The following is a 27,973-nucleotide window of genomic DNA, read 5'->3' on the forward strand; positions in this document are numbered from 1 at the left end:
TTTTCAAACTTAACTTTCTCAGAGTTACTTGGGTGATAAATAGAAAAACAGGAACAAGCACAAAGTGGTGAGGACAACTTTCTCCACCCCCTGCCTAACTCCTTTTGTCTGACAAAGAGATCTGAATGAACAGGAGAGCATTCTTCCTTTTGTGTCTAGAGCATTCTTCCTTTTGTGTCTGTGCCAGAAGAACTTTGGATGGAAGAGAAGAGTAATCTTAGGTGCTATTTTATCTTTAGAATAGGGAATACAACTTTTTGAATACATTTTGAAATTGTTTGAAAAGGCATATCCTGTAGGTTGCTGTTTGTCCTTACATTGTGAAAAATACCTTTTTCACATCTATTAAATCTCCAGAATGGTTGAGGCCATTGACTGCTTTACAGAATTTCCTTTGTCTTGTTACATATGGATTAGGTCTAAAAGGACTTAGGTTCTACTTAGAAGCAGCTTTATATCTCTGTGAACTTAGATCCAGTTTGTATTGAACTCTGGATTTTATTTTTATTCTTCAATAAAATAAGGAAGTTAGACTAAATGATCTTTCTAGCTCCAAGATTCTGATTTTTTTTCTTTTGTTTCATCCCTTAGATCCTTATCAAAAAATAACTTAGTACTACTTAAGGTCATTGATTTTTCCTTCCTCTTCTTTCTGTAACTTGCTTGCCTTAAATAGTGTCAAAAAATGGTCAGGTATGAGGATGACCCTGTAATCCCTCTAGTACTGTCCTTTAAATGTTTGCCTGTCTCGTAGGTTAAGAATAAAAATCTCATTTTAAAATTTGTATTTCCCTAATCAGTAATGAAGTTGAGCATTTTTTCTAGCTTTCTTTTATGACTTGCAAATTACTTTTCTTTTAACTTTTTTTATTGATTAGTAGGAATGCTTTGGATGCTAGAATGTTTGTATTTTATTTTTTGTCTGTTATTCCATGATACTCTTTGCATATAAAAGCTTTCAGTTTGGATCAAACTGCTTTTTTAAGTTAGTTTGAAGGTCTTCATGAAAATTACTGTAGTTGGCCAGTTTCCCTAACAACCCATCTGTCATGTCGGTTCTTGTATCATTCATTGACGCTTGTCTCTCCACTGCTTTCCCACAGAACGGGGAGTGTGTCTGCCTACAGTGTCCCTCTGGATACTCTTTGTTTATATTGAAGCAGCAATTAGATTTAAAGATCTCAAAAATTTTCATGTAGACCTTTGTCGTCCATTTGCCGCTCACTGGTGAGTATTACACTTAGCCTTCATTTGTAATTCAGTGCAGTATTTTCCGTGTAGAATGGTAAGTTGAAGTGTAACTTTTTTCATAGAGATTGCACCTAGAAAATAGTATAAGATGGTAATAAGAGCCTGATGTGAACTCAGGCAGATGCATGTTTGCATCCCAGTTCTGGTCCTTTAACAGCTTCCTTGCCTTGCACACGTTACTCTCTCTGAGCCTTACATCTTGTACCTGAAATTTGGAGACTTAACTCATGGGGTCATGGGAAAGATGAAGTGAGGTGTTATGCATGTGGTGTTTAATACCACGCATAGAGGTGTCTGATAAATGTTACCAATTTTTATATGAGATGACTCCACAAAGTCTTGATGAAGTACATGACAGTTTTATGAAGTTTAAATGAACTTAGAATTTCCCTATTAGCCTATTTACAAAAGTTGGAGAATGTTACTAATAACTTTCAAAGAAATACCATTTTGCTTTGTGAAATATAAATGGATATTCATTTAACCTTAATCATAAAATATTTTTAAAATGAGCCTGATTCTTGTCTATAACTGTTGTGGAAATTATCACCAAGTGTGTGTTTGTTTTTAAATGCACCAGTTTTTGCTAGTATTTATGGCAGAAACCAAAATAAATAGGAATCAACTTAAAAATAATTTCTAATTTTTTCCACAAACAAGTGAATTAAGTAAACCTGGTCAATAAAACTTGTCACTTTAAAAAATACATTTGTCAGTATATGTAGACTAATTATAATGGATAAGTTTTAATGTTAGTGTAGCTTTGAAAGTTTTGAAACCACTTTCAGAGGCTTTGAAACTATTAGACTGATGAGTTGAATGAAAATATTTCAACTTTTTAACTTAGAGATTAGAGTTCTAAGTGCAGCTGGTTTAATGTGGTGGTACTTATCAAGTATTAGCAGTGGTATTGTCAGCCATTTAAATAATTTTGATATTTTAGCATTTATTATGTTTACTTTTGGACCACCTTTAAAATCTCTACCCTCGCTAGTTCAGATGCCTAAATTTTAATGAAAGACGTTAGCCGCTGTAGCCAGCAGTTACTGTGGTGACTTCTTGAGTGAGTAGTTTGAAGAACGCCTAAGTCCAGAGGCCATCTTCTTAGGTCTGGTCTCTCTGGGCTTTGCTCTGTATGTCAGCTGCCTCTGCTTCCCACAGTAAACACCACATTTTAAATGTGTTTTCTCAGTGCTCAACTACTATGCTCACCTAGAATTAATTTTTTAATTTAGTCATAGGTGTCTCCATGTTCTTTGCTTGCTTTTAACTTCAACTGCTGAATGGACTGTCTTCTTTCTAGTATTGGGTACCCTGTGGTGACATTGGGCTTTGGCTTCAAAAGTTATGTAAGTTACAAAATGCGGTTAAGGAAGCAGAAGGAAGTGCAAAAAGAGAACGAATTTTACATGCAGCTTCTGCAACAAGCCCTCCCACCAGAGCAACAGATGCTGCAGAAACAAGAAAAAGAGTCCGAGGAAGGTAGGTCTTTACTCTCAAACTGTTAGTCAGTGGCTTAGTCATTATTTTGTCTCTCAGAAGAGTTTTATTCTCTTTTTGAAAGTTGCCAAGACTCAGGCATTCACTGAGGATTCTTATTTTCTAATGTTCCTTCTCAGGGCTGTTTAATGAGGTACAGGGTGTGGGTGATGTTTTCTACCCACTTTCTGAAGGTCATGCACTTTTAAATATGTTATTATTTGTATGTGTTTTAGTTTTAGATTTTTGATTTTAATATTTATGTGTTATTAATATTTAAAGTTACTTATTCTTAGTTAGCAAACAGAAGATATAATTATGTGAGCATGTAATTGAAGCAAACCAAGAACCAAATTATAAGTAAGCTAGGAATAATTTTTTTATAAGTCAGAGTTCTTCGGAATAGAGTGAGATGGATAGGTCCCATTCTAGATGGTTCAAATGGTGCAATGTGGATCTTAGATAAAACCTTTCCTAATAGGACCTCTTGAATGAGCAGATAATGAATAGCAATATGAACTAATAGCAATCCCAGTTTTCACTGGTTTGAGAGTAGGACATTTGGGCTTATGGTTTTAGTCGATATATGTATGGCAAAATCTTTTTTCTGGTGTGGTGCAAAAATACTTCTTTGAGTAGACATTAATCAAATTGGAATGTGTAGATCTAATATAGAAGTCTGTATAAGGGAACTAGTAAGTGGTGTAGCCTCAGTACTTCATTGTTAAGAGTCAACAAAAAGGTGAGATGTCCACTATCCCAACATCATACCTCTTTGTTTCATTTAACCTCTTTCTTTTAGTAAAGTTATTAACAATTTGCTTCATTCAGTCATCTTTAAAATATGGCTGCTTAGGAGTGTGACTGCCTGTGGTGTGCCACCCCAGTAATAGTCTATTTACTTATTTATTTTTAAAGATTTGTTTATTTGTGCATGTAAGAACTGGGGTACAAGCCAAAGGTGCAGGGGCTATGAGAGGATTCACCAGAGACAGACTAGGGAGCTGAACAGGCAGATCGATGAAGTACACTGCTGAAAGGAGCAGTGGGCAGGACAGGAGAGGTCTGCCATGCCATGTGGGTCACCCCTCTGGCTGAGGATTGAACTCATGTTGAAGCAGCTGTGAATAGCTTCATAGTGCTGGGCATTAATCTGTTGCACCACCAGGGAGGACCCGATAGTTAATTTAGACTTGACTGATCTATAAGGTAAGACAATTATAAATTCTCATCTTATTTTTAAGGCCAAAACATTAATGAGTTACAAATGGTGGCGATTTTCTTTCTTTTTTTTTTATTAGATTTATTTATTCATACAGAACTGGGGTACAGGCTAGAGGCACAGGGGCCGTGAGAGGATTCCCAGAGACAGAGTGGGGAGCAGAACAGGCAGATGGATGAGGTACACGGCTGAGGGGAGCAGCGGGTGAGACAGGAGAGGTCTGCCGCACCACGTGGATCACCTTCAGGGCAGGGATCAAACCTGCACTGAAGTGGCTGCAGCTCACTTTTGCAGTGCTGCTCTTTAATTTGATGTGCAACTAGGAAGGGCCAAATGGTGGCAATTTTCTAAATGTATTTGTTTTTGCTTATTGGAGTTTGTATATTGTGATGTGGTTATTGCTTTTAAAAGAGTTTGTAAATTAATGTAGTGAATTTCTAAGTGTAGGTGATGTAGTTTGTTGAATCATTCTATTCTCTCTTTCTGTACAACTGAATATTCCAGTGTGAGTTTTTTTGTTTGTTGGTTTGTTTTTGGTATTGTAGCAGCCAAAGGATTACCTGATATGGATTCCTCAATCCTTATACACCACAATGGAGGTATTCCAGCCAACAAAAAACTCTCTACAACTTTGCCAGAGATAGAATATCGAGAAAAAGGGAAAGAAAAGGACAAAGATGCCAAAAAACACAACCTTGGAATAAATAACAACAATATTCTACAACCTGTAGACTCTAAAATACAAGAAATTGAGTATATGGAAAACCATATCAATAGTAAAAGATTAAATAATGATCTTGTGGGAAGTACAGAAAATCTCTTGAAAGAGGACTCATGCACTGCTTCCTCAAAAAATTACAAAAATGCCAGTGGAGTTGTGAACTCCTCACCTCGAAGTCACAGCGCCACAAATGGGAGCATTCCTTCCTCGTCTAGTAAAAACGAGAAGAAGCAAAAATGCACTAGCAAGAGCCCAAGTGCACACAAGGACTTAATGGAAAACTGTATTCCTAATAACCAGCTAAGCAAACCAGATGCGCTGGTAAGGTAAGTGTGTGTGCTATGGTCTTACCAATACTTTACAGTACACTTGACTCAGGTCTTCAAAAGCAAGACCACCAAATGGGCATGGAGGTGTTGTTTGCAGTGTTTAGTTCACCTGCCTTGGTGGCCACCCATTGCCATTGTCCTGAAGCATTGACTCCAGATCTTTCCAGTGTGCTGAGTGGCAGCGATTACTTTCCACATTTGATAGATTTACATGTAACTTGATTCTTCTAGTGATGCTGAGAGAGGCTTTTTTTTTTTTTTGTCTTTATTCTTTTCTGTTTGTACACCAAGGTTCTTTTTATTCTATAATGTGTATGTGCCTTGCTTCACCTAGCACTGAAGATTACTCTTCTCTTCCATCCAAAGTTCTTTTGGCAGAGACACAAAAGGAAGAATGCTCTCCTGTTCATTCAGATCTCTTTGTCAGACAAAAGGAGTTAGGCAGGAGGTGGAGAAAGTTGTCCTCACCACTTTGTGCTTGTTCCTGTTTTTCTATTTATCACCCAAGTAACTCTGAGAAAGTTAAGTTTGAAAAGTAATCACTTTCTAACAAGTCCATAGGCCAGTGCAACAGTACACATGGATTTTAATCACAAAGGTTCCTGTTCTCATCTTTAGTTAAAAATGCATTGTTGTATTACTACCTTGACTGGTTCAGATGATTTTGCTCTGTTTTTTGTCTTCTATAAGACATACATGGATTCCTGTTACCTTAATTTCAGTTTGGAAACCAGGCTCAGAGCAGGAAGCTTTTGTTTTTGATTTTGTTTTAATGTGTAACTCAATAGAACAGTTGGAAACCACATCTCCAGTAAGTTATTTTATATTTTTTCCTTGGTTTGCTTAAGAGCAGACAATTCTCCAAAGGAGGGTTTCCAGCATTATAAAGTAAATGAACTAGATTATTCATTTGTTTTAATTTTTAGTTGGCAGCCAGATAAAGGGAAGTATATGAGTTCTCTGCCACAAGCCGCTTGGGAGGTGCCTCGCGGTTGCTGGCATCCATGTTGTTACGGCCTTGTGCACTCATGTCCTGCGGATGGCGCTCGGCAGAACTTCCCCAGGGGCCTTTGGTTGACGTTCTGTTTCACAGAGAATAGCCTACAAAGCTGTATGTCTAAGTGAAATATCTGCCACAAGCTTTTTACTGTCTTTTCCTCTACATGATTTTAATAACCATCAATCAAAACAATTTTCCTCTATTGCATGTTGCAGAGAGAACAGTTAAAACTTAGTATTGTGATACCGTCTTACTTGAACCCTGTTGCCATTTTGATTGAATTTACCTCCTTTAGTAGAGAAGTTCGAGGACCAAGTGGTCAGTTTTCTGGCACTTTGGGGGTGATGACCCTTGTTGCGCTGTGCCTGCACCTGGGAGGCAGCACTGCTTCCTGTGGTCACTGATACGTCATCCTTCCTTGAGCTAAGGGACTGCTCTTAGGGAACTCCTGCCGTCAACTATATAATAGGAAATATTGTATTTAAATAGTTTTATAAGCCTCCATAGGATTGGCTCCAATTTTTTATGCAACATGAAAAACAATGGGGTGACCTAAGTAGCCACCAACAAGGGGAATTTTGAATAAATTGTGGTTCATTTGATGAACTTGTAATGCAGACTTTACAAAGTCATATTTTTAGCCATATTAAACAATGTGGAAAAGTGTTCAGTGTCTCATGAAAAAAATGGAAAGCAATTTTATTAAAAACTTTTTTCTCATATACACAGAAGGGAAATAACAATATTACTTATTGCCCCCATGATTATATTGTGTGTTTACTTTCTTCTTTTTACTTTTATGCATTTTCACATTTTTTCTGTGAAGAGTAGTTTTCTGAATAAATTGTCCGGTTTGGTTGTAGGAGACTTTATCAGACTTCACTTACCCTTCTTGGTTATCTTCCGTTTCCTTTTATTTCACTTCATGTTTATTTTGATGAGTAATATTTGAACTGTAACTGATCCAAGCCTGACATATCTGACATTGAAGAGTGGGATTGTTATCTTCAGATAGAATGGGCTGGACTTAATGGTCATTAAGGTTCCTTCTGTAGGCACACTCCCAGAGTTGTGTAAGTCCAGACTGGCTACAACTTCCACAGGGATATGTTAGTGAGAATATGGCTGGATCACTCTTTTTTAGTGTTTTTTTTAAAATCATTTGAAAACCTGTACTGTATTATTAGCAGTAAATAAATTGCAACATGTTCTGTAGCTATCTGTCTCAGTACGGGGGTTGAGAACTGCTGGTTTTTTGTTTTTTTTTTTTTTTTGACTTTTTATGTTTGTATTTAATTTTTGAATTTTTTTAACAGTTTATTTTTACATCATTTTGTGCATTTTTTTTTCCATCTCAATTGTAATCCCCATGGGTTTCCCACCACCAATTCACCCATGTGCCATCACCATAGTCCCGTGCACCTCCCCCTCCCCATTTTTGATCCCATTCCCCACTCCACCCCCCACAAAATGTCTCTGGTATATAGCTGGAGAACTGCTGTTTTTAAAGGACGAATTCAGTGACTTTCAGGGGGGAAATTCATTAGTATACCACTTTCAGAATTCTTCTCAACTAGAGTGACTGTCAAATCAGGATTGATCACCATTCCCTGTGATGGGGCAAGCGGTCCTTAGGCCTTTCAGCAGCTCTCCTAAGCTCCATGGATGTTTTCTAGTGTACTGTAGGCCACAGGTAGGCACAAAGCGCCCAAGCTAGCTCTGGGCCCATTGTCTGTTTCTGTTTAAAAAGATTTTATTGGATTACAGCCATGCTTGTTCATTTATGTGGTATCTGTGTCTGTTTTTACATTGCAGTGACTATGGAGTAGCAGCAACCGAGACCACATAGCTTGTAGAGCCAAAGATACTTACTGTCTAAGCCGTTACAGAAAAAAATATGCTAATACCTGTTGTATAGTAGTGACTTGTTTTGAGGAACCTTTTCTCTTCTAGACTCTGAACTCAGAAAGCAGAAGCTGGGTCTCTTTGTTTTATATCTCCATATAAAAGTAAAGTATTTAGTGAATGTTTGTTGAGTAAAATGAATGAGCTGGGGAGCAAGAAACTGAGGTCTAGGAAATTTGTGAGAATGTGGGGCTGAGCTGCTGGGTAGTAGATTGCTGAGGTCAAGGAACATGGGGCAAGTGGACAACCTGGGATAACTGTTTCTGTAGTGTCCCTTTGGGGCATGTTTGCTATCTTCAAGCAAATGTGGTTTTAGATTGAGAAACAGCGTATCTTACAAAGTCGTCCTACTTATGCCAGCTTGATTTCTGAATTCTTTACTCATGATGTTTAGAAACAGACTTATGTTGATAATTTAAAATGTTTAATTATGACATGGGGAAAAATCTAGACAAAAACTGAAAAGGCAGTGAGGAGGAAGGTCATTTCTTTTAACTGATGCTGGAGTTGAAAGGAATAATGTAAATTGGATTGGCTTACATTGTTTCCTCAGTAGTCAATTTAGAAGTACTTCAGATGTGAAAAAAATTATAGAAAACTTAGGTGGATAAAAGGGGTAGAGAAAAGTCCCACCACTGGGACTGTTTTATTTTTTCTGTTCATCAACTAAATTTATGTAGTTTAGACCATTGTATTTGTGTGGTTTTTGTGTCCTGCATTTTTCACTTACATTAAAATCATTTTCCCAGTTTATCCTAATCCCTGTTTTCACTTGGTGTGGAACATCGGGGGCAGGTCTTTGCAGTCAGTCAGTGTCTCTCTGTGGCCAGGCAGGTCAGGTATGATACCTGAGCCACTTTCCTGCAGCTCAGGGCCTGCAGACAGAAGAGCCAACAGTTTGCTTGCACTTGGCACAAAGCGCCTTACACACAGCCCAGGATTAGGCTTCTTAGTGTGATCGTACTTGTTTGGTTTCTTGGCTCAGGGAGAGAATTTAAACCTGGGGCATAACATGGAGAGTGATCTCTATACATGTTGAAGCGAAAGTCTGTGGTATCACCTTTTTTTTTGTATCTTAGAAGATTCATCTTTATTTTTTTTCATATCTTTAGTGTTTATTCTTAATTTGATATCAAATCTTTATTTTTAGGGATTTATTTATTTATGCATATGGAACTGGGGTACAGGCCAGAGGTGCAGGGGCAGTGAGAGGATTCACCAGAGTCACAGTGGGGAGCAGAACAGGCAGATCTACAAAGTACACTGCTGAGGAGAGATCTGCTGCACCATGTGGGTCACCTCCAGGGCGGGGACCAAATTCTCACTGAAGTGGCTGCAGCTAGCTTGCAGTGCTGCATCCTAACCTGTTGTGCCACCAGGGAGGGCCTGATGTCAAATCTTTATAGTAGTTGAATTATGTTTAGTGTAGAGTCATAAAGAAAAAGTACTCACAGTTTACCTAGTGAAGAAGCGTTTAACAAGATGGAATTGAATTTTGAATAATTATTTTTAGGAACCACAAGAGCTGTAAGAAATCAACTTGCCCTGGCCCTATCATTTTTAACAGTTAGATGCATGAACCCTAGAAGATTAAATGGCTTGCTTAATCCAGATAGAGTAGCAGTGCCAGGACCAGGACCAGCACCCAAGTTTCTTGACTTCTTTTTTATAAGTGCTGCTTAAAAAAAATGACTGAATTGTTTTATTTTTGCGCTTCATATTTTTGTCTTTGTGGGTTTTGCTTGTTGTAAATGCAGATGGTATCAGGATTGGTACCACAGCTAGAGTTCATGCTTTCATGGCTAAAATCTATGGAAGAAGTACTTGAAGTCATTTTCCTTCCTTCAGAGAGGTACTGTTATAAGTATTTTAAAATTCTTATTTTTATTGAGATATAATTGACACATGTCATTGTACTTTTTTAAATGTACAACATAATTTGAGATAATGTATGTGTTAGGAAAGATGAACCAGGAAAAGGGTCAGTTAGCATCTATCATTCCAGTTAGATTATATTTCTTGTAATGAGAATTTTTAAGCTCTACTCCCTTTATTGTCTCAATTTTAGTATATGTGTTGCTGAAGTAAACACAAAACTACTTTTTTACAAAATGAATTCTTGTTCTTGCCAAAGACACAAGGGCATACTCCCATTTGAACAGAAGAGAGCTGTCTGCAGGGGCCCTTAAAAGCTTACAGGGTCTGTTTAGGGCTGACATGGGAGTTAGTCTGGTCTCGACAGCTCACTGCCATGCAGCACCGCCATGCAGCATGAATTCTGAGCAGACTTTCTTGACTGCACAGACCTAAGAGTGTAGAACTTGAATGGAAGACCAGGAATGTAGCCATCATCTTGCCCTGAGAAAAGACCACCATTCACTATATGGAAGGTCCTAGAGTGTGGGCATTGCTGTGGTGAGAAGTTTTGAGAAAGTTTGAAGTCATGGGAATGGGGAGGAGAGACATTTTTCCAGAGGAAAAAGGACAACTGGGGAAAATTGTAATGTATCAAAACCTCATTCTTTTATTTTTCCCTAAATACAGTTGGTTATTTTAGGCACACCCAAATGTTATTACTTATAACTTAGTTTGTTCAAGCAGTTCTGCTTATTTAGAGACTTGAGAGCCTGGCATAAAGGGAAAACATTTCTCTGGATTTTCCCGGGCATCTCTAAGTGTGCTTCCTCAGAGGGGAGGGAGAGCAAAAGAAGGACTGAAGACTCCTCCGTGTTTAACTTCCACTCATACCCAGGACAGGTCTTAGAGGAATGTATTAGGAGCATGTGGCCAGTGGCAACTGCTGTAGAAGTAGGGTTGTGTAGTGCTTACAGTCTAGCCACGACTGTGTTGGCTGCTGTTATTTTCTAGGTTGTGATTTGTTGGTGACTCTTAACTTTTGCTGGTGGTGAGCAAAATGTCATTGCCCTTCATTCTACTTTCTAGCCCATATAAAACCTGTACTTACATTTTATTATTTCTGGTTTCTCTTTAAAGGGGGGACAAATGCAGCAAAAGCTAAAAACTTTCTCTCTTGCCTGGGTTTTGCTGGTGGCACAGGCTACCCGAATGTGGTTTGAGTTGCAGTTCAGTCTTTGACACTTGTGAATTTAATCTTGCCAGACACCAGCACCTGAGACTGTTGTGTGGCCGCTGGCGTATACATTAAGGCTCCATGTTGTGTTCTTGGCTTTTTGGGGACAAACAGGAGATAGCTCATGATACTTTGTTTTTTCATTTCCTCATTTTAATGTCTATATAAATTTCATAGCCATTGGAAAAAAGGGTGATATTCTTATATAGAAAGTTTTAATAATCAGTGACTCCAGTATGATTTGGTCTGAATAATCTGAAAATAGCAAGTGAAAAGAGAATCCAAGAAGCCCCTACTTTTTGTCATTTTAGAGGAGTGTTTCAAAGTAATAAGATAAATTGGGGGACTAATGCAATTTACCAGAAGAATAAAGACGGGTTCTTATTCCCACTCTCTGTTTTCCTTTGCCTTTAGGACAGTTGCCTGGGGACCAGCCTGGGTCATGGCTAGGAATAGGTGGGACTAGTTCCCATTTCAGAGGCAAGGAAGGGTAGCAAACTTGTTGGTTCCAAGTTGCAACAGAAAATGGGAAAGAGGAATCAGGGTGGAGAGAGCGCAAGGTTGTAGACACAAAGCAAGACTCGACCCAGAGCTGGAACTGACTGACTGGGAGGAACAAGGCAGAGCAGCTGCTGCGGCCTTCCTGGGGCCCGCACACCGGGGGCTGGCTTTTTAAGATCCCTCTGGCCCTTCCCCACGAACCTCAAGAACTCCAAGTGGGGAGTCACAGTTTGAGTGGGAACGATGAACAAAAGATTCTCAAGAAAGGCAGAAACTCACCCATTTGAAAGAAGATAGTGGAAAAATCTCAAGATTGACTGTTCAAGGGAAGTAAGTAGCAAAATAGATTATATAGTAGGACCCATTATAAAATATGAGTGGATATGGTTCTCATGAACAAAATTACTTGAAGTAATTTTCAAATATGTGCACCAGATAGTCCATTGTAGTTGATTACAAGGGACGTTTACTTTCCATTGCTCACTTTTGTATAGTTTGAATCTTTGCCCCATCTTGTTGGACCTATAATAAACTGTTAGCCCAGGGCAGAGGCCTCCTCTTGTTTCATCATCACAGTACACACTGCTTGGCAGAGGGTAGACGATAGTCAGTCCTTGTTGAATGGTATCTCTGTGCAGAGAAAATATTAGAGAAGGGGGCCAGTGAAGGTCAGTAATTTCATGGCACTATCGAGTATATAGTGCTTAGGAGACCTAAGCATAACATTTGACCGGGCCAAGGACCAGACCTCCAATGTCAGACTCTTTTTGAGGTTATAGATTTATTTCTGAAACATAAGCTTTCTATTCTATGCTGCTTTCCTTGGTATTTCCCAGGAAAATTTCAAATTTAGTACTCTGTCAGTACTTTTTCCCCAGGCAGTGTAAGAGATTCAAGAATTTCTGGAAGTTACAGGAGAGAAAAATCTTTTAAGGAACTACTGTCAAAAAAGCCATTTGCTCTGGCAGTGGGTTGGCTGTGCGTGAGAGCCAGGGACTCTAGGTACAGTCCACTCTCAGCCAAGGAGTTGAAACATTCTCTTTCGCCTTGCCGAGTCATCTTTTCCTGCTGTGTCTTGTCTGCTACCCTCCCAGTCCCAACTGTTCTCTCTGTGGCTCATACCCAGATGTCTGCTCCAGCCTTCCCTCTGATGTTATCCCCCACATTAGAAAACATGGTGACTGCTTGTGCATCATCCCTGGTGCCGAGAGAGAAATGTACATTTGTTTGTTTTGCATTGAATACATTTTGCTGTGTGTCAGGAATGGTTATGGGGAAAACCTGGCCCCGGGGACATGTGACTTGAGCTTTGGGGCTTTGCCAGGCTGCTTTCCCTGCCGCTTGCACACTACAGCGCTGAGAAACATGCTCTAAGTTGATTTACATGGCCCTCCTATGTCTCCCTCCCCCACAGGGAGCGATGGCCTCCAAAGCTGCCTGTCCCTCTCCTACAGGTGTCTGTAATGACTTCTTTGTAATAGTGTCATCTCTAGCTGAGAGGTGAAGTTACATCAAATTATAGAATAAAAACTGAATGCTAGATCAAATTAACTATGTTGAAGATAGCTGCTAACTTATTTGGAAATCATGAAAGAAAAGAATAGAGCCATATGTCTGTCTAGTAAATTTAGTGGGCTTGTTTCCTGTCTCTCTGGAAACATGGCTTTGATTTATGTTTGTTTGGCATTGTCACTAAGCAGATAGACATTGTCACAATCAATTTATTTTCATTTTCTGCTAGGCTCACAATATTTCAGGTACTTAGAAGTTTTAATTAGCTAGCTTGGTTTATAGTAATTCATAATGAAGCTTGTTTTAACCCTTGCAGTGATTTAAACTTCAATATCCTGGGGTTAATAGAAGCATGATAATTTTGTACTTAAACAGAGGTGATTGGAAAACTGTGGCACTTAAGAAAGTAGGTAGATATTAATGAATTTGTAGATATTAATGAATTTAAATATGGCAGTTTACCTAATAGTCTGCATGTCCAGATGATCCAAGAAGATAATTGTCTCTGTTTGATGGATAAATAATGAAATTGCACACTGGAAGTAGTAAAGGCTGAAATTCTATTCTAACAAAACAGGGACTTACTAGATAAAAAGTTTCCTTATTAGAATTCAGGAGGAACTATAAATTTTATGTTAAATTCTGAGTCAGTACCCCACTGGCACATAATGAATTGAGATTTCCAGCTAAGGGAATTAAGGGTGAATTCCCTGAAGGGGGAACTATATTCTTTAAATGTTACTCACACTGTTATTTGGAAACTGATTATTTGAATACTTTGACAGCCAAAGTGGGTATATTTCAACCTGTATTAATCTCTGGGGAATCTCTGAGACCTTTTTTCTAGTCAGCTGGGACTCTTCTGGGGTTAAAAAAGGTTCTGGTTTCCTTTTATGGGAAGAATGACAACTCTTTTCTCTCATAAGATACATTCACCTTTCTTAGTATTCTACCGGATTTGAAACAGAAACACTGAATAATGAACAGGGAAGGGCCCTTCCTTGCCTTCCTCTAGCATCGGCTTCCCTGTGACACCTGCAGGATCGGGACAGGGCCAGGGCTTGAGGGGGGTAGGCCAGGGTTGGCATCATTTACCTTCAGCACTGCACCTGGCACCCGGGAGCTTAGGCTCACACACCCTTCCAAAGGGGACAGCCAGTTGTTGCCATGGGGTTGCAGGCCAAGATTTGCTAAATCTTCTGATATTTTTAAGAAAAGCCGAAAATAGATACTATACCACTATGTGAAATCTCCCAGTTTAAAATAAAACATGTTGTAGGCCCTCCCTGGTGGCGCAGCGGGTTAAAGCACTGCACTGAGAAGCTAAAGCCACTTCTGTATGAGTTCGATTCCCGCCTGCCCCGGAGGTGACCACATGGCGTGGCAGACCTCTCCTGACCCGCCCGCTGCTCCCCTCAGCAGTGTACTTCGTCGATCTGCCTGTTCTGCTCCCCGCTCTGTCTCTGGTGAATCCTTTTGCCGACCCTGAGCCTCTGGCCTGTACCCCAGTTCTGTATGCACAAATACATAAATATTTAAAAAAAAAAAAAAACATGTTGTAGACCAGATTGCTCACCAGTTTGTAACCCCTATACCTGCCATTTTATTTTCTATTCTGTTCCCTCTCACCCCTTTGGCCCTATCAATCAAAACTTGACTCCTGTAAGACGGTCTTTTTTATTAGGAATATCTGGTAAACCCCATGAGCTCATCTGCCATGTACTTAGGGGACTGTTTGGCTTTTTCCACTCCTTCAATTCCCCTTATTCCTTAAAAGCACATCCCTGCTGATAGCACCTCCTTTGGGTCACGACCATCCTCTTAGTTGTTGGATCCCCACATCTGACCGTGAGACTGTCAGACAGACCCTTTAGAAAGAGAGGGCAGCCCGTGACGATCAGGGCACTTTGGGACGCATGTTGTTCCTCCAACCAGATAGTGCAGAGAGCTGCTTCGGCCTTCTGTGCTCAGGACTGGTGACACTTCTGTGGCAGGATGCTTTCCTTGGTGCCCCTGGGACAGAACATACATTTAAATTCAGGACATGGACACTGGTTACTGCATACTTCACACACCAGCTGTTTGAATTGGAACTTGCCAGCAACATCTCTTGTACCAGGTGGTAGCATCAGGCCTGATGTCTGGCAGTGCCTGCTTTCCTGTGGTCAGTGTCTTCACAGAGATCTCTCCAGAGGGAGCCAGATAGTCTACACTCTAGATTTAGAAAAACTTTGTTTTGATAGGAACTGATGAATGAAAAATCATTGATATAAATTTAGGAACTGAGATGTTAATCTACTTCAGAAAGGTAAGATCCCCTTTTTAGAATGACCTAAAAAATGCATAAAGCAAAAGAGTTGGGCTTTCCCTACGGCTTTCGGATTATTTTGAAACTGGCCCGTGACATGGGCAGACCTAAGAGTAACAATGAATGTTGAAAAGCAAGTAAACAGCCTTCTTGTTATTATAAAATAACATTTCCTAATTAAAAAAAATTAAAATAGCAAAAATAACTTATACTTGACTGTCAAACTTTGAGATAGCCACTATTTTAATAGCTACCTTCTTAGTCTTTATTTCCCTTCTGTATATTTTCTTTACAAAGTGGAACTTGTGGCTGAACCCACTGACTACCGCCTCCACCTCATTTTACTGAGTTGTCACTTGTGGATCCTGAAACATTTTGTGTAATATTTTGTAACTTGTCTGTTTCATAAATTACATTTCCCCAGGTTGTTGAATATTCTTCCTCCATGTTTTTAATGGTTATATGTCAGACACATGAATATGTGTTTATTTAGCCAATCTTCTGTTGAATATTTAAGTGCTTCTGATTTTTTTTCTTATTATAAGTAATGCTTTAATATGCTTTTACATAAAACTCTCTAAGTAAATGTCCGGGAGAGGGATACTGTATTAACAGAAACATTTTAAGGACTTGATACAAATGATCAAATCTGACCACATTTCTTTAGGAATCTTGTTAAAACTACTAGTTGTTGATACTCATAGCTTTATTCTTGAAGGGCTTCAAAAAGTCAGTTGTGTATTTTCTCCTAAATGACCAGCCAATATGAAAGTCTCTAGAATTCCCTTTCTGTATCTCTTTGCGTGCTTTAATGGAAATGAGTTTGTCTCCCTTCTGTGATTGACAAATGAGGGGCAGAGACATGAGGTATTTTGTAATATGGCTTCCCCTAGTCACCAGGTCACCAGGCTTGTTGCTTATTTTTGGATTCTGTGCCTGGTAAGCAGTTGTAGTAGCTGCAGTGAGACGGGAGGCGGCTTCAGTTTGCTGTTTCCAAAGCTGTAATTTATGTAACATACTGGAGCTGCCTCACTTAAGATGAGATACATTCACACTTCTCTGTGAATGACCACGCTGCCTGTTCTGTCAGCTGAATTACCTGGGAAGCGGGCAGTGGAGGGCGTGCCGGAGAGGGTAAACAGTATTTCTTCTGGAGACAGAGCTTTGATTAATGAGCTCAGCTTTCTGCATAGACAGCTGTGTAGTCCCCAAACAAGTCCTGTCTTGTATGATTAATGCGTACCAGGGGATCTCCTAACGGAATTAGGTACTTACCAAGATGGAGCAGTTGCTGTTCGTTCATTCCTTTCATGTGCACCTGCCTTCTTGATAAGCAAACCTCCATTTAACCCTGTTTCCCTCACCATTATTTAAACTAAAAATCTGATGCCTGCTGTATTGTTTCCAGAGCCTCATATGTCACAACAGTGACCCTTTTGTACTCTAAGCACAGAGTAAGTTTTAGGCATGGTGAGTATTGGAAGAAACTTTAGAAATAGACCCCCAACTTCTAGTTTTGTAGCATAGTCAGCCCCTGCCTTTAGAGAACTTACAGTAAGATGCATGCACAAAAACAGATTAAAAACCAGAACAAAAAGCAGCAAGGGCATTGGTCTAGGGCCAAAGAAAAGCACAGTGATAAGTTCACATCCCAGAAGTGGGAATGCTAGGCCTGGTGATCCGCCTCATATCAAAGAATTGGTTTAATTTACGTTTTTGGTTGTTTGTTGTTGTTTTAACTCACTAGAGTACCAAGTTTATGGAAAGAATACTGCAAGGTACATATCAATAGCCAGATGAAGAGGGATACAGGACAAGATCCCAAACAAAGAATCTTTTGTCCTTGAGAAGTTTGGAGCCCAATCTTACTTAGAATGTAGAAGCACTCTGATTCATCCTTTTGGATTTTAGCCCCATCTTTTTGGGTGTATTTTTTTTTAATATTTATTTATTTATACATATAAGAACTGGGGTACAGGCCAGAGGTGGGGGGATTTGAGAGGAGTTACCAGAGACGGAGTGGGGAGCAGAACAGGCAGATTGACTGAAATACACTACTGAGGGGAGCAGCCAGTGAGACAGGAGAGTTCTGCTATGTATGGGTCAGCTCTCTGGCCAGGCTGCAGTGGCTGCAGATAGCTTCATAGTGCTAAGCTTTAACCCCTTGCACCACCAGGGTGGGCCCATTTTTTTTTGTTTTTTTAAAAGATTTATTTATGCATATAAAAACTGGGGTGTAGGCCAGAGGTGCAGGGGTGAGGAGATTAACCAGAGACAGGGTGGGGAGCAGAACAGGTTCATCTACTGAAATACACTGCTGAGGGGAACAGCGGGTGGGTCAGGAGAGGTGTGCTGTGCCATGTGGGTCAGTTCCCTGGTCAAGGATTGAATTCGTGTTGCAGTGGCTGGCAATAACTTGATAGCGCTGAGATTTTAAAACCCTGCACCACCAGGGAGGCCAATCCTTTTGGGTTTTTAATGGAGGCTTTATTATATAAGTGTGCCTGGCTATTGATGACTGAACTCAATCTCTAGCTCCTCTCCCCTTCCTGGAGGTTTGGGGTAGAACTGAAAGTTATAATCCTCTAGTCACATGGTTTATTTCCTGGCAACCAACTCCCATCCTTAGGTGCTTCTCCAAAATCAGTTTATTAATAACAACTGTTTAACACAGTTATTGTGAATATCATGACAATTTTATCACAGGTAACTTAGGAGATCCCAAGGGCTTTAGGTCTTCTGTGCCAGAAACAGAAGAAGACCAAATATATATTTGTTACAATAAATCACAGCCTCACACACCATATTGACTGTTTTTGTTTTTTGACTGGGCCTTGAAGAATGGGTGAGATTTGAAAATCCAAGGCTGTTGGTCTCAGACACGTGATGTAATTAAAAGCAAAGATGTCTGAAAACAACAAGTAGATCCTTTTTGACTGGTGTAAAACGCACCTTTTCTAACTTGTCCATAAATATGGAATGACCTTCCAACATCCGTGCAGAGTCTGTAGCATCATGTTATAATCTGAGTTTAGAGGTAACCGGCAAAGTTGAGGCACCTCATCTCACTGATGTACTTACAGGCTCAAGCCAGTTGCCCATAGAAATAACACTTAGGTAGTTGGGGAGTGGCTGTGGCATGTGACTCAGAGTATTTGGAGAGTCTAGTCAAGTCCTCTTTTTCTGGAGCTTGATTCCTGGGGAAATTTATCTAGGCCTTTAACTTCCTGTGTGGTTCCAGTCAGGTGCCATAAAGCCTCAGGCTTTATAAACCCTTGGAGAATTTTAAATTTTCAGTGAAGTCATCCTACTGTAACCTATAATCCAATTAAGTCACAAAAGGTAAGAATTATGAACATTTATTCCCTATCTTTGCAGATTCTTGTCCCTTTCAACTAAAAGCTGACACTTGAATACTGTATGTTGTTTTGCTACCAGGTCTACCTCAAGATACTCAAAGGTATTTTTCCTACTAACCTTCCTGAGATGCTAATGTATGTGCTTCATTCTTTTGATCAGCTAGGGGGCTGCCCCTCGCTAAGATGTAACTGATTTAAAAAATTCAGTATAAATATTTTCTCTTAAATTAATTACCAAACATTTACTTATTGCAACATTTACTTATTGCTTCCCTTCACTGGGTGGGATGAAGGAAAAGATAGGTAAGGTTTGGGGTTGGAAAGAGTGATCCTGAACTTGGCAGTTTTGCTTTGAAGTTAGCCATTAGGTAGACTTGAGGAAATGCTGCTCTTGAGGCTTCATCTGGTGCTGGTGAGTTAGGGGGTGTATTGAATGAACATCAGGGGTGGGGTTTCACAAGTTTAGAAGTTGAGTGCTGGGGTTTTGGGCCCCCCCTTTTTTTTTCAATGTGAAGTAAAGTGTCTGGGAAAGGTCCCTGGACCTACTAGATTACATTTGTGTTGAGTAGAACCCTGACTTGTCTAACTGCGCACGGCAGACATTGTGGAGCTCACAGACTTCCGCTTTTCCCCGTCTGTATCCTGGCTGGTGGCACCACCGGGCAGGCAGCCTTGGTAAGGGTGGAAACTAGTCCCCAGAAGTCAGGCGAGCTGACAGCGCATGTGTCCCTCCTTAGCCATCTCTCTGGCTCCCAATTTTTTTTTTTTTAAATGAAATTGTAACTTTTCTGGAGGAAAAAAATCCCTGTATTCCTTCAGCTCCCATTGTGTGGGAAGAAAGTAGAACCTAAGTGATAAAAGATGTATGAGCCTCATGGATGAATTTTTCCTTCTCATTTAGCCTGTATTTATTGAAATCAGTTATAAGCATATAAAATATTAACTGCCTCATTTTCTGTCTGACCACTTGTTTCTAATTTAGGTTGCAACTATTGATATTTTAATAAATTCCATGAATATATATGAAGATTTGGCTTCACCTCTTAACCCATTAAATCAGTACTTCCTGGTGCTCTACACCAATAAATTATGCATCTCCATGTTATACCTAGAAAGTAGTGACTGTCAGCACCAAAGGGCTAAGTATACCATGAGACACATAGTAGTTATCTGTTTAATAAATGCCCCTGGCACTTCACTGGCTCCATTCAGTTCCATTCATTAATTAACATAATTCTAAAACGCATGCATGCATATTTCTATTGCAAAATTTGAGATACATCATAGAAATAGGGTTGTATGGTACATGGGTACTATGAAATATTAATAATGCAGCAATTAAATGGGCTATGAAAGAATTTGTATGGCACTGGAAATTATTTAAGATATGTAAACTGTGTATGTGGTAGTCTCTTGCCAGTATTAAAAATATTTACATGTATGAAGAAAGAGAAAGATGAAAGACATTCAGAAAAGAAGTATACCAGATGCGAATAGTGAGTGGTTATGTTTAGGTGAGAGGATTATTGTTATTTATGTTTTTGTACTTCATATTTTTCTTTTTATGCAGTTTTTTATATTAACTGGGTGGGTATCACTGTTGTGGTAACTCCAGTAAGGATTTATAAATCTTTGTACCTGTCTCAGTAAAGGTTTAAAATCTAGTAAACATTCAAGGTTAAATTTGCTTTCTTTAGAGAGGCAATGAAATAGTTTCCCTTAAAAATGTAAAATTTACTGAGAATTTGCTATTTAGCACATAAAGTTTTATGTCATTGTACAGTGTTCCTTTACAGCAGTGTGTCTTAACCTGGGGTGTGCCAGGATTAACCCAGGTTTGGTAAAACTATTTGGAAAACAGTTAATCTGAGTTTTTCAAAATTAATGGTATGGTAGCAGTCATGAAAATCCTGAATTGTTTTAGTTCTACAGTTTATAAAGTTGTTTTATTCTTGAAAATCCTTTTAAGTATGATATATGCCTATGAATCTTACCTGTACAACTTACAGATCTTCACAGTGTATAGACCCTGTAACCCTGTCATTCTGTCTTGTATTGCACTATATGTCTTTGACAAAGTTGTCTTAGTTCTACATAAAAATATGTTATTGTTTAGCGTTCTGCAATCTCTATAAGTTACACTCTAGATATTTTGCAGTTTATGCTCTCATAACTTCGTTAACTCTGGATTTTTACAGTGTTCAGTAAGAACCAAAATTTTATTCATAATCTGGTTATTCTTAGTTCATGGTAGACAAGTTGGCTTTTATAGACTAAAAGTGAAGAAAAAGTAGTAACTTCAAAATTCTTGACATCTGCCCTCCACTGAGTAATTCTTTCATTCCCAACTATGGCGTGTGCTTTGCCCCAGTTGGCGGGTTGTATGGAACTTGATTCCTGTGTCTCTGCAGGAATACAACTTAAGTTGCTAATCTGAAGGAGCAAATCAGCAGCCATGGTAAGTGTGTCAGGCCCAGAAATCCTAGATCTAGCAGGGAGGAACTTTAGAGCTCTTTAGCCTCAGGTGGGAAAACTGAGTCCCAGACGGTCACATGTCTTGCAGCTCTGAGTCTAGAGTCCTAATCTTGAATCCCCTTAGCTAAGTCAAGCTATCTCTATTTGCATGTTAATACGCACCTTTTCTACTAAAAACCATCTTCAGATTGTGAATTTTACTTCTCCAGAAAGATAAATTGCCCACTTCTTACTGTCAGTAACCTGACAGTCCCAACCTGTTTTGGAAAACATCCCTCAGGTTACTTCGGGTGAATGAGCAATGGTGTGGGGATAGTGTAAATGCCAGTCTGTAGTTGTTTAGAACTGTTCTGGGAGTACATTCAACTGGAATAACCCTGGCAATAGGGAAAGTGTGGCGTGATGCTGACTTGTGACCCTTCCCTAGGGAGGGAGCTGTGTCAGGAGACCCGGCATTGCATCTGTAACACAAGGTCTCCAGTTTGTGCTCCCAGGCCCTGGAAAGAGCAACTGGTCACTGTGCTCGACCATTCTCTGGCTTTTTGTTTTTGAGATTTTGTTTCAGTCAGCTAAAGGTTCATAGGTAAATAAAGCTATTCTCTAGTTTTGTAAAGGAGACCAGACAACATATATTAAATGCTGATCTCAGTGATAGGCCCTCAGAATTAGTGCTTAAAACATGTCCAAAAGGACTTAGTCCATGCAGCTGACAATTCCAAGGAAAGGTCACCATTTTGTACTTCAGAAATCTGGCTTCTTTTGGCATGTTGGATTAATGAAATGCATGAGTACATTGACTTTTGCCAGCCTGTGAGTTTGTATCCCTATGGAAAGATGTCTGTAAGGCTTACACGGCAGCCATCCTTACTCTGACCTTCAGTGCTACTCTCCACAGTTCATCTACCAGACCGGTTTCCGTCTTTGTCACCCAAGCCTTTCTCAGAGCCAGACCAATGGCCTTGTCCCTAAATATCTCCGCTGTTCTTGCCTTTGAGCTTTTAAGTATGGCCCCCCTCTGAAGTCTGTTCCATCTTTGAGGCCAACTCAATTCACCTCCTCTCTTCAGAACTCATGTGGCGTCCATGGTGCTGCTGCAGCTCGGCTACTGGTGAAGACAGTGAGCTCATGTGACCTGCCGGGGACCTTTCCCGGCCCAACTTTCTTCTTCATCTGTAAAATGGGAATGATACTTTCACTTAACCTGTGGTCTTGTTTATTAAATGAGCTTATACCAGTAAAGCCTATAGAACAGTACCTGACACATAGTTCTCATTAACTATTTGTTGTCACTGTCCCTCCTAACATGTATTTGATTATGACCTTTCTTCTGTTATTATATAATGGTTTTAAGTTTCTATTTTTTGGCCCCTACTGAAGTGGTAAAGTCCTCTTATGAAGAAAAGGGCTCAGTTTTACATTTTGTTGACTCTTTCCAGACCTACCTGTACAGATAGTAGATACCAAATACATGATGCTTAAAATGAAGCTATTACTGTATTTTAAAAAATAGGTAGAACAGGAATACGGAATTGAAAAGATACTTTTCATTTCACAAATGGGGTTTTTTCTTAGGATTTTTTCGCTATGTAGTAAGTTCTTTAGCAGAAGCGCTTGAGAAGAAGCTCGTTGAAGAGAGGGCTCCTGATGGTGGAGGAGCTGCTGGGGGGCCTCTAACACCCACCCACAGTCCTGGGGACTTCAGCAAGAGCCTCCCACAACCTTTGCGTGTCCTTTCCGTGATGAAGCTCCTATGTTTCTCCTCTTAGGCTGGAGCAAGACATTAAAAAGTTAAAGGCTGACCTGCAAGCCAGCAGGCAGGTGGAACAAGAGCTCCGAAGTCAGATCAGCTCCCTCTCAAGCACCGAGCGAGGCATCCGCTCAGAAATGGGCCAGCTGCGGCAGGAGAACGAGCTGCTTCAGAACAAGTGCGTGCACCTTTTGGGCCTTTGGTCATGAGCCAAGCAGCCTCACTCACTCTATTCCAGGGATTAGAATACAAGGTTCTTACTGGCAAAGGGACGTAGCAGAGAGGTTTTTTTTATAAAACGTTTGGATTTAATTTAGTGCCAGATGTTCAACATGTCATAAAAGTTATAAAGACAGTACAATAAATAATTTAATATTGCTATTTTGTTTTCTTTCATTTAGTAACTTTTCCTTTTAAAATTGTTACTGAGCTTTTATGGTAGTATAAGTAATGCTTTTATCATAATGTATATAAACATACACTAATATGACTATATATGAAATTGACAAGAGGTAGTCTGCCACAATTTGAAATCTTGTTCCTTCGCGTGAAAGTTTCAAGATTAGATGTAGTTACTTTGATTTCCAGAGTGAAAAAAAATGACATTGAAACTTTATTTGAAGAGGCAGGCAAAAATCCAGTTCTTCTGTGTAAATTCTTTTATGCCTTCTGCTGATTAGCTCTACTTGACTCAAAGTGGGTCTCTAAGCAATGTGTGTCTGGAGGTAATGAATACTACTACAAGCTCTAAGTTTTTTGGGCTTTTCCCATTGCCAGAGGAGTCCTTCAACATGTTTAAGGAACATAAATCAAAAGCTAGAGAATTATGAACAAAACACCTCTCTACTGCTTCTGAGCACATATGTGATAGCTATAGCCTTGATGCATAAACATTCACCTTTTACAGATATATTGAGGTGAACTCACTGTATAGTGGTAGATAAAACAAGGGGCGGTAATGGCAGGCCGAAATTTCCACCTGAAATAAAGCATCCGATGATGCTAACTCTGTTTTGGGATACTTTGAGAGAACATCTCAGCTGGAAAGGAAAGGCTGCAGCATAATAGTATTCAGACAGACAGACCTTCCCCCCAACACTTCACCTCAGTTTCAGTGGGGCTGGTTCGATCAGTGGTTCTTGAGTTGGACTGAAATTCCAGGTGCTTTGGGGCACTGGAAGTAGTGCTACAGATGTTTTTCCCTCTTAGAGAAGCTTATGCTATCCTGGTCTCTGGAGTACCTTCCGTCAGTCACTCACCTTCATAGAGAGAGGTTATAATGATTCTGTGCCTTAGAAGACTGCTTGCTTATTGGGGTGTAGGAATCGTTAAATAATACCGACAGTGAGCTCTCCCTGGGCCCCCTGGAGACTACATAAATGATTTGTTGCTCAACCTGTTCATCTAGCCTCAGGATGATAAAGAGGAGCCATGTCTGTCCAGGGTTTGTAGAGGGCATTTGTAACTGTAAAACTCTGTATGATGATCTTGTTTATATAGGTTACATAATGCTGTGCAAATGAAGCAAAAAGACAAGCAGAATATCAGCCAGTTGGAGAAAAAGCTAAAGGCTGAGCAGGAAGCCCGAAGTTTTGTAGAAAAGCAGCTAATGGAAGAGAAAAAAAGGAAGAAGTTAGAAGAAGCCACTGCTGCCCGGGCTGTGGCATTTGCTGCTGCATCTAGGTATGTCCGTCACCGGAGGGTTTAATCCAAGGCTGGCTTTGCTTGTACCAAGACAGACGGGCATTGGATGCTTTGGGCAGGAGTGGAACGCAGCATTCTTGCACGGATGGGTTGATGCTGAGTACTGTTTTATGAGCTAGTTTAAATGCCATCTGTGCAAGCTTGCACTTCCAGGCAACAGCTTCATCTCTCAGCAACCTCACCTATACAGTGGGCTGAGAGAATTGCCATCTGGGAGGCAAAGTGCTGCTCTCAAAAATGGTTTTCAGTCACTTTCTGTGAGACTGATCTTTACTATGTGCTTTGAGAGATTCAAACCTGGAATTGTGTCACTATACTCAGTATGTGTATTTGTGGGGTTTTTAATCTTAAAATGAACAAAGGTAAAAAAACTTGGTTCTCTGCACAACCTCCTCATGTCTTTGTTGGATGTCAGCAAGCTGTCAAATGAGCTAGAAAAGGTGAAAAACAAACCACAAATCACTACTAGCGATCATTGTATTTGTGGAGCCATGAAATATGCCTGTACCACTGAAAAGTATACAAGTACTAGATTCCAGAAACTGGTAAGTAATGACCATCTCCAGTCCAGTACAGCGAGAAGATAGTTAAGAACTTTTTTCTTCTATACTTGATCACTTTTCCTTTTTCTTTAACTTGGTGAAGCCCATTTACATGATGGGTGTCAGTTACAGGCTTTACAGCATCAGAGTGAGGGTAAACTAATACTTATTTCAACTTCACTTTCTATCCTAATTTGTATCTGTGTCTTACCTCTCTACTGTAATTCTTCTTGAGCTTAAGCTTTTTTGTATTTGGCATTTCGATAGCCTTTTGAATCTGGCATTAGTAGAATAATTGATGAATCAGCGTGCCATCTCTTAGGAGGTAATATATATAGAGAGAGCTCTTACCTCCCATGTGGGCCTGCATACCTCCAGTGGCTAGGTACCCAAGTGCTGAGCTCACTTGGCCTGTCAGCCTGTAAGCAGATTCACAAAGCCCATAACTTGTCTGCTTAGTTTTGGGTTTGGTTTGTTCACTGGTGTAAAGATTTGTAAGCATTTCTGAAGTACTTACGCTTACAGGACATTTGCCTGAACAGTTATGTGGTTTTTGTTATTGCTTGTACTGTCCTTAATTCTCTGAGCACCGAAACGTAAGAAAAAAGAAATCCACTGAGGAGTGTATGTCAGTGTCTCAATCATACTGTTCAGGGTCTCTTATGCCTGAGAACTAATAACTTGGTTTCAGCAACTACCATATACCCCCTTTGCTTCCAGTCAAGCTTATTTTTTTGAGGGATGGTCCTTTGCCATCAGTTATGTACTGGCTATTTTTAGTCTTAAGTAAATCTCACTGGACCTTCCTTTTTGGTAGGTAAACGATGCCCACTTTCTCCATTGGGTTGTCTGTGAAACTAAACAGCCAGTCAGCTTTGGTTTGCCATCACCTGTTCTCGAATGTCCTTATCATAGTCAAGAGAAGCAGCTAATGCTACTCCCTTCTTTTTCTGTTCACTCTAGGATTCTAGCAACCCCATAACTAAAAAAAAGGCGACGATCCCAATGCATAGTCCCTCCAAAATGCCGATTTTTTTTTTTAGCTCACTGCCTCCTGGAGACAGCACATGTATGGTCCTGTCTTGCCCAGCTTTGTATGCATGGTCTCAAGTCCCATGCATACAAAGTCCCAGGAAAATCTGTCATAGCTCAGTTTTGTGACTTACTAGAATTGTATCTCTGTAGCCTCACTTTGCTTCTTTGGAAGATGAGATAATATGCTCTACTCCCTTAAAGATGGCAGAATGAGTAAATACCTTCTTTGTAGATGGCTGCCTCATATTAGACACCAAACTAATGATAATTATTTTAGGTCTCTGTTGAAATTATGAAAGAGCAGAAAGAATGAGCAGCAGTGACATTTCTTTGAAGGTTTTAGCTTTTAGCTCATCTGCTTAAAGCTAAACCTGACCAATCCAGGATTGTAAGAGACACTATCAGTCTTGCACTGTAAGTAAGCCTAGTCTTTTAAATCACTTTTTTTCTTTTTTTTTTTCAAAAGGGGAGAGTGCACAGAAACTTTACGAAATCGAATCAGAGAGTTAGAAGCAGAGGGCAAGAAGCTCACAATGGATATGAAGGTGAAAGAAGACCAGATAAGAGAACTAGAACTAAAAGTTCAGGTAACTGAGGAACAAAAGACTTTCTTGTGTTTGGATTCCCCTTCTGCACTAGGTTTGTGCCGTATGCTGCAACGTTGGGTACAGGCCGATCCATTGTACAGAAAGTCTGTATGTGGCAAAATGATTTGAAACACTGATCTTACCCACTTCATTTCAAGTTATATTTAATTTAGCTGGGTTCAAGCATAAGTCAGAAATATTGGTGGTCCCTTGACATGTTTTATACCAGAATTTGATTTTACCATGAATTCACTTCAATTTTTAGGGTGCAGACCAGATTAGTGTCCTTTGAACTTACATAACACCTCTTCTTAGCCCTAACCCTGTGTTCATCACCAGGGAAGTGACCCTTTGGGTCCTTCGGAGCCTTGTAGGTTGCAGTTCTGAGCAGTGTGGCATGAGGAGAGCTGCCAGTGCAGAGTGACAGGCAGGTTCAGACTGGATATATGTAAGCCAGTGTTCACGTTGGCGCCTCAAAGGACTTTAAAACCTAATTCATATATTTTCACGTTACAGTAACTGGAATCATGTGGAACTGGTAAATCAGTGGCAGGTTAACCGGCAGGCAGCAGGGAGCAGTGGTCAGTGAAAAGGCTTTGGGATAGCTCAGTAACCAGAGATAAGAAAACAAAATTAAATGCTTATCCAGCACCACAGCAAACAAAATTTTATATGAAAAGTTGAATGCAGGAAAAAAAAACCTTTCTTAAAACCATGTGAAAATGTAGAATTTGATACTGAAATGGGAAGAATTTCTAAATAAAAACAATGTGAGAAATCACAAAGTAAAAGGAAATGAAAAATTTCATTTGGAAAGGATACAGATATTGCAACAAATGTTATAAATAAGGAATTAATACTCTTGATAGATAAATAGCTCATACAGTTTTTAAGAAAAACTCAGATACCTAGAAAAATAGACAAGGGATATGAACAAATAATTCACAGAAGAAATATAAATGACTGATAAGAATAAAATGTATCTTCATCAGTCACCAAAGACATATAGACTAAAATTAAATGTCGTTTATCTCCTGTGAAACAACAAAACAGTAATGATATAGTCTATTTGATTTGATGAAATTGGCTTCATACATTGCTGGTGGAAGTATAAATTTCTGGAAAAGGAAAAGGACATGTATTAAAGTGTTTACCTTTTTTAGTGTTCCAGCCCAAGGTTAATATTTTCAAATCTTATCAATGAC

At 39.6% G+C, this 27,973-nt stretch overlaps 1 protein-coding gene across 1 annotated transcript in view; it reads left to right on the top strand.

Annotated features, from left to right (window-relative positions):
• Nucleotides 1-27,973, top strand: part of TMEM57 (transmembrane protein 57) — a 41,747-nt gene that overhangs the window by 7,854 nt on the left and 5,920 nt on the right. The window contains exons 4-9 of the mRNA XM_004679385.2: nucleotides 1,104-1,227; nucleotides 2,555-2,733; nucleotides 4,498-4,999; nucleotides 22,920-23,078; nucleotides 24,401-24,583; nucleotides 26,648-26,768. Coding sequence (XP_004679442.1) covers nucleotides 1,104-1,227; nucleotides 2,555-2,733; nucleotides 4,498-4,999; nucleotides 22,920-23,078; nucleotides 24,401-24,583; nucleotides 26,648-26,768 — 1,268 coding nt within the window. The remainder of the gene's footprint in view (nucleotides 1-1,103; nucleotides 1,228-2,554; nucleotides 2,734-4,497; nucleotides 5,000-22,919; nucleotides 23,079-24,400; nucleotides 24,584-26,647; nucleotides 26,769-27,973) is intronic.

The sequence above is a fragment of the Condylura cristata genome, unplaced genomic scaffold (assembly GCF_000260355.1).
Source record: "Condylura cristata isolate star-nosed mole 26May11 unplaced genomic scaffold, ConCri1.0 scaffold00008, whole genome shotgun sequence".
NCBI lineage: Eukaryota > Metazoa > Chordata > Mammalia > Eulipotyphla > Talpidae > Condylura > Condylura cristata.